The sequence below is a fragment of the Bison bison genome, unplaced genomic scaffold (assembly GCF_000754665.1).
Source record: "Bison bison bison isolate TAMUID 2011002044 unplaced genomic scaffold, Bison_UMD1.0 scf7180017851926, whole genome shotgun sequence".
In the NCBI taxonomy this organism is placed as follows: Eukaryota; Metazoa; Chordata; class Mammalia; order Artiodactyla; family Bovidae; genus Bison; species Bison bison.
Genome location: NW_011482499.1, coordinates 67,185 through 73,096, shown reverse-complemented (window position 1 = coordinate 73,096; position 5,912 = coordinate 67,185). Strand labels below are relative to the sequence as shown.

The window sequence follows — 5,912 nt, the reverse complement described above, 5'->3', positions numbered from 1 at the left end:
GCTTCCTGACCTGCATACAAATTTCTCAAGAGGCAGGTCAGGTGGTCTGGTATTCCCATCTCTTTCGGAGTTTTCCACAGTTTATTGGATCCACACAGTCAAAGGCTTTGACATAGTCAATAAAGCGGAAATAGATGTTTTTCTGGAACTCTTGCTTTTTCCATGATCCAGCAGATGTTGGCAATTTGATCTCTGGTTCCTCTGCCTTTTCTAAAAAGAGTTTGAACATCTGGAAGTTCACGGTTCACGTATTGCTAAAGCCTGGCTTGGAGAATTTTGAGCATTACTTTACTAGTGTGTGAGATGAGTGCAATTGATGCTTAGTACCCCCAAATATTTCTGTTTATATATATATATGTTTTTAAAATTTTTATTTTTTTGGCTACTCTGTATGCATGTGGGGTCGTAGTTCTCCAACCAGGGATTGAATCCTTGCCCCCATGCAGTGGAAGTGCAGTCTTAACCATTGGACTGCCAAGGAAGTCTCCACAAATATTTCTTGAATGAAATGAAAAGGCCCATTTGTTTAGGTATCGTGTGAAAGTGTTATAGAGCCAATTTGCTTCAGCTGGATTTGATTTACTGGGGAAAGTTAGTAGATTCCCTTTGGGGGAAGTCATGCTCTAGTTGCTTATGGAATTGCCTTGAGCTCACTTTATACAAGAGAGTATCTGTACTGACTCTTATTCCAAGGGCCTGACACAGTACTTTAAATATTTGCCTTTAAACATTTGAAGAATCATCATCGACAGATTAGAATTACGGCCCATTATGGATTTGAAGATGTTATAGGGAGGCAAATTTTAGGTCAATATAAGCACTTTTCAGCATTTCAAGCTGATATTTATTTTGTTCAGACAGAGTCTGTAGGATGGTTTTTGGGGGAGATTTCATAAGTAGGAAATTAGTAGGTAATGTGGAGGGTGGAATCTAATGCCCTATAGGGTCTTATCAAGCCAGATTCATTACCCTTCTCATTAATTACCCTTCAAATACTCAATGAGGGGCTTCTATGCTGCTAAGCCCTAGGCAAGGTATTCAGGGGTACCAATAAGGCATGATGCCTTCTTTAGCTGTCATTCAGTGGGAAAGTAAGATTTGAGAATAAGTACCACATTCTGTGTCAAGTGCTAACACAGAGATGTTTCACGTGTGCTTTGCAGTAAGCACATGATGAAAGAGGTGCTAATACTGACTTTGGGGAGGTAGGAAAGCAACACAGAAGCGTACTGTTTGCTCCCGGCTTTGAATGATGAAAAGAACTCCAGTGGGCAGAGGAGTGGAGGAAGTGCCCTCCAGAGAGAGGTAGCAGTGAGAGTAAGGGCCAGAGATCGGCCATAGAGGCATCATGACCATTTGACTCTACAGAGGCTTGACTCTAAGGAGGGCTATTCTTTTGACTCCTGTAAGAAATAGCATGTTCCCCACATGAGAGGACTACATTACTGTGTTGATTTACTGGATTGTATGTGTTTAGTCTTCTTTCTGCATAAGCCTATATGTTTCTTCACAGAAGGCCATTTTCTGTGACTAGTCTCTTATTTTCTCATAGCATCTAGCTGCATGCTTGGCCTGGACAGTAGTTGCATAAATATTTGGCAATGGGTTGATTTCCTGACAGGTACAATGAATTAATTCATCACCTTATATCTTTTTAATTAAAAAAATAATTGAGTAAATATCTTCTGGGAGCTAATATCCTGGGTCAGACAGTCTGTCCTCAAAATGACTTTCTATCAAATGTACAATCCATAGAAAGTCCCTCCCCAGGTCATAACTGCTACTCAGTGTGGGCCAGATGCAGCCAGCCTTTTTGTAGAAGTAAACATCACTCTGGATTTTTTATGGGAAAGTAGGGTACTTGGGTCTTGCCTGGAGAATCCCAGGGACGGGCGAGCCTGGTGGGCTGCCATATATGGGGTCACACAGAGTCGGACACGACTGGAGTGACTTACCAGCAGCAGCAGCAGGGTACTTGGGAGTCAGACCTGAGCTGGAAGTTTAGTGTTGGCTAATTGCCAGCAGTATGATGTTATACAAGTAATTTGTTTCTGTGTCTCGGTTTCCTTCTAAAATGAAGCTAGTTGCGACTGACATATATATACACTTGGTTGGCGTGTTGCTGTGTGCGTGGCGGTTTTTTTCTGACTCTTTGTGACCCCATGGACTGTAGCCTTCCAGGCTCCTCTGTCCCGGGCAAGAACATATATACACTGCTGCTGCTGCTAAGTCGCTTCAGTCTTGTCTGACTCTGTGCGACCCCATAGATGGCAGCCCACCAGGCTTCCCCGTCCCTGGGATTCTCCAGGCAAGAACACTGGAGTGGGTTGCCATTTCCTTCTCCAATGCATGAAAGTGAAAAGTGAAAGGGAAGTCGCTCAGTCGTGTCCGACTCATAGCGACTCCATGGACTGCAGCCTACCAGGCTCCTCCATCCATGGGATTTTCCAGGCAAGAGTACTGGAGTGGGGTGCCATTGCCTTCTCCGATCCTATACCTAGTCCAGCAGTTAACCAGTGTTAAAAGGTTTCTGGTGTGACTCATCTATGTATTTCAAAGGAAACCATCTTCACTGGTGCTGACAGGCTTCTTGTTTAGTTGCTAAGTCATGACTCTTTTGTGACCCCGTGGACTGTAGCCTGCCAGGCTCCTCTGTCCATGGGATTTCCCAGGCAAGAATACTGGAGAGGGTTGCTATTGCCTTCTCCAGGGGATCTTTCCCAACCCAGGGATCAAACTCTCATCTCCTGCACTGGCAGGCAGATTCTTTGCCTCTGAGCCTCCAGGGAAGCCAGACAGGCTTGTAACCATTCCTTTATTTGTACATTACCCACCCGCCCCTTCCCCTTTCTCTCTTTCTGTCTCTCCGTCCTGTGTTGTGTCTCTTGTCCTCTCTCTCACACATGGACATATACACACATTTCTTATCAGGTGGTTGTATTTCGGAAGAGGCTGGAGGAGGGGGAAACAGCTGCTGGAGGTTAGAAATCCCCCCTGCTCTGGGATTTCTAACCTCCAGCAGCTGTTCCCCCCTCCTCCAGCTTCTTCCAAAACACAACCACTTGATAAGAAAAGTTCCGCCAGGTTCTAAATTCACCATACCAGTTACAAGGCCACAGATATTCCCTTGGCTGGAGGGGAAACTGCTGCTGCTGCTGCTAAGTCACTTCAGTCGTGTTCAACTCTGTGCGACCCCGTAGATGGCAGCCCACCAGGCTCTACTGTCCCTGGGATTTTCCAGGCAAGAACACTGGAGTGGGTTGCCATTTCCTTCTCCAGTGCATGAAAGTGAAAAGTGAAAGGGAAGTCGCTCAGTCGTGTCCTACGCTCAGCGACCCCATGGACTGCAGCCCACCAGGCTCCTTCGTCCATGGGATTTTCCAGGCAAGAGTACTGGAGTGGGGTGCCATTGCCTTCTCCAGTGGGGGGGGGGGCGGAAACTAGCAAATAACAAAGGACAGACAGTCTTTCCATCTGTTAATCAGATGGCATTCAACCGGGTATCTACAAGAGAGTTTTGCAACTCTTAAAATTTATACTCCTGTGAATTTAACTGAGTGAAAAAAAGACAACATGCAACATAAATTGGTCAGATTCAAAAGGGAGGGGTCATTGCCTCTGTCTCTGAGCTCACGCCAATATTTGGTAGACAAACCCCCAAACCATTATCTAACACCAAGTTAGAAGCTATTAATGAAAGCTCTTAAGAAAAAGTCCTGATTTCCCTTTGCATTAGGAATACATGTTTTCCCCTTGATTAACCAGTTAGTAGTCTACCCAGCAATGTACTTACCAGTGTACACAGAAGACTCGATACTATCTGACTTTACAGTCCTGATACAAGTACTCAAGCACTTACCCCTCTTTGTCCTTTGGGATGGGGAGTGACTTTATAGCTCTCCACAGATCGAGGGAGTGGCATTCTGCTGAGTTGACTCTGTCCTGAAGCACAATAACAAAACAGGAAAAATCTGGGCCCCACCTCCCTAAAGCAAAAGAATCAGAGGTTATATCTGGTTATTTACTTTATGTACTTGAAATTCCTGATGCCAAGTCCTGGCCACAGTTTGCAGAAATGGAACTGAATGATCCAGAGCCAATGTTGTCCTAGGCATCCTGGGTATACCGGATGAACCCTGTCTAGGATAAAGAATGTTATGCAGAATTTGCAATCTAAGTTTAGCCATTATTTATATTTTAACTTGATTAATTGCAACAGTGAAATGCTAAGATAAATACTGGTGATATGTACTTTAGACTCACTCTTTTCCCTGCAAAAGAGAAATTATTTTAGGGAGTCACAGCAGCATATTCATTGTTCCTAGATTTCATTCTTAAAAGAGGAGGGGATAAATAAAATGAGGCAATTATGACAACAGCTGCTACACTGAAGAGTCACTTTTAAACATTTTGATCCATTTCTCATTTAGAGAAAATGCTTATTGTTTCCAAATCATACATCACCCGTATTAGTATTCAGTTTTTTCTGTTAATTAATTTATTTATATGTTTTTATTATTTAAAAAAATTAATTTCCATTGGAGTACAGTTGATACACAATGTTGTGTCAGTTTCAGGTGTACAGCAAAGGGAATCAGTTATACATTTACATATAGCCACTCTTTTTTAGATTCTTTTGCCATATAGGGCAGTACAGAGTACTGAGTAGAGTTCCCTTTGTTATACAGTAAGTCCCCATTAGTTATCTGTTTTATATGTAGTAGTATGTATATGTCTATCCCAGCTTCTCCTCTTTAAAGACTTGAATGCAGATGATTGCCAAAGCACTTGGGAAATATAACAACTGTGTGGAAGGAGCACAATATTTGGCATCAGAAGTCCTGGGTTTAAGTAAAGTTTCACCAGGCACTATTAGAGTAATCTTGGGAAAATTATTTAATTTTTTAAACCTTTAATTTCCTCAGTTTAAGATAAGCATAATAATACTTGCCTCACACAGTTGTGGTGGGGAATGGATGAATCTGTATAGAGGCTGTGATGGTGATGATGATGATGCTATTGCTAGACCAGATAAGGTGTCTTGATTTTTGATTTACAATATTGAAATGACTTCCACAGGTACAGAGACTAAACTCCAAAACTGATTGGTAAGACTGAAGCATGGAGAAGCTTCTGGAAAGACAAATCTTTTTTTTTGTTGTTCCCCCTTGATTTTCAATGTAGTTTCACTACACCCTTTAGCCCTACATTCAGAGGGCCTTCTGTATCATTGGGTCTGTTGCTGGCTCACAACACTTACCCTTTGCCTTTTCTGGCTTACTGAAGACGTGGCGCCAAAATGGCATTATTGGCTTTGTTGAGCTCAGCTGCCTTCCTGTAGCTATGAAGATGATAGTATTTGGATGATTTCAAAGCTTAATTTTTACCCCAAAATTAAGGCTTCAAGACAACTATTAGTTCAAGTGTGTTTTTAAAAATCAAAATGTGTTTGATATTGAGTCATGGATACCTTGAGAGCCAGGACCACGATTAATGTCTCAAACTCCAGTACTTAGGCATTTACCTTGATTGTACATGCACCTTTGGTGCCCACCAAGGAGGTCTCAGGGCCTTACCAGGCAAGCTGCTAACATAAATGGAAACAAAAATTTTATAGTGTTGGTTGTGTATAAACCTAGCCATTGATCATAGCATCTCATTTTCCATAATTATCAAGAAACTTAAAGTAATTAAAAATGAAAAGACTGGCCTTCAACAGCACCTTCCTTTTTTTTTTTTCTTCCTAATTTTAGGGTTTATTGTCAATTAGTTGTACTTGAGGCCTTGGAAGAGGGTGTTTGCTATGCCCAGTGCATTTTCTTGGCAAAACTCTATTAGTCTTTGCCCTGCTTCATTTCGTATTCCAAGGCCAAATTTGCCTGTTACTCCAGGTATTTCTTGACTTCCTACTT

At 42.3% G+C, this 5,912-nt stretch overlaps 1 protein-coding gene across 2 annotated transcripts in view; it reads right to left on the bottom strand.

Annotated features, from left to right (window-relative positions):
- The window catches only part of FMO1 (flavin containing monooxygenase 1), a 36,913-nt gene extending 32,952 nt beyond the window's left edge, over nt 1-3,961 (bottom strand). The window contains exon 1 of one of the 2 annotated variants that reach the window (XM_010851903.1): nt 3,860-3,961. In XM_010851903.1, the coding sequence (XP_010850205.1) occupies nt 3,860-3,922 (63 nt within the window). In that variant the 5' untranslated portion in view covers nt 3,923-3,961. Of the gene's footprint in view, nt 1-3,793 lie in introns of both variants that reach the window. The other variant, XM_010851911.1, reaches the window with a different exon arrangement.
- Nucleotides 3,962-5,912: the final 1,951 nt, after the last annotated feature.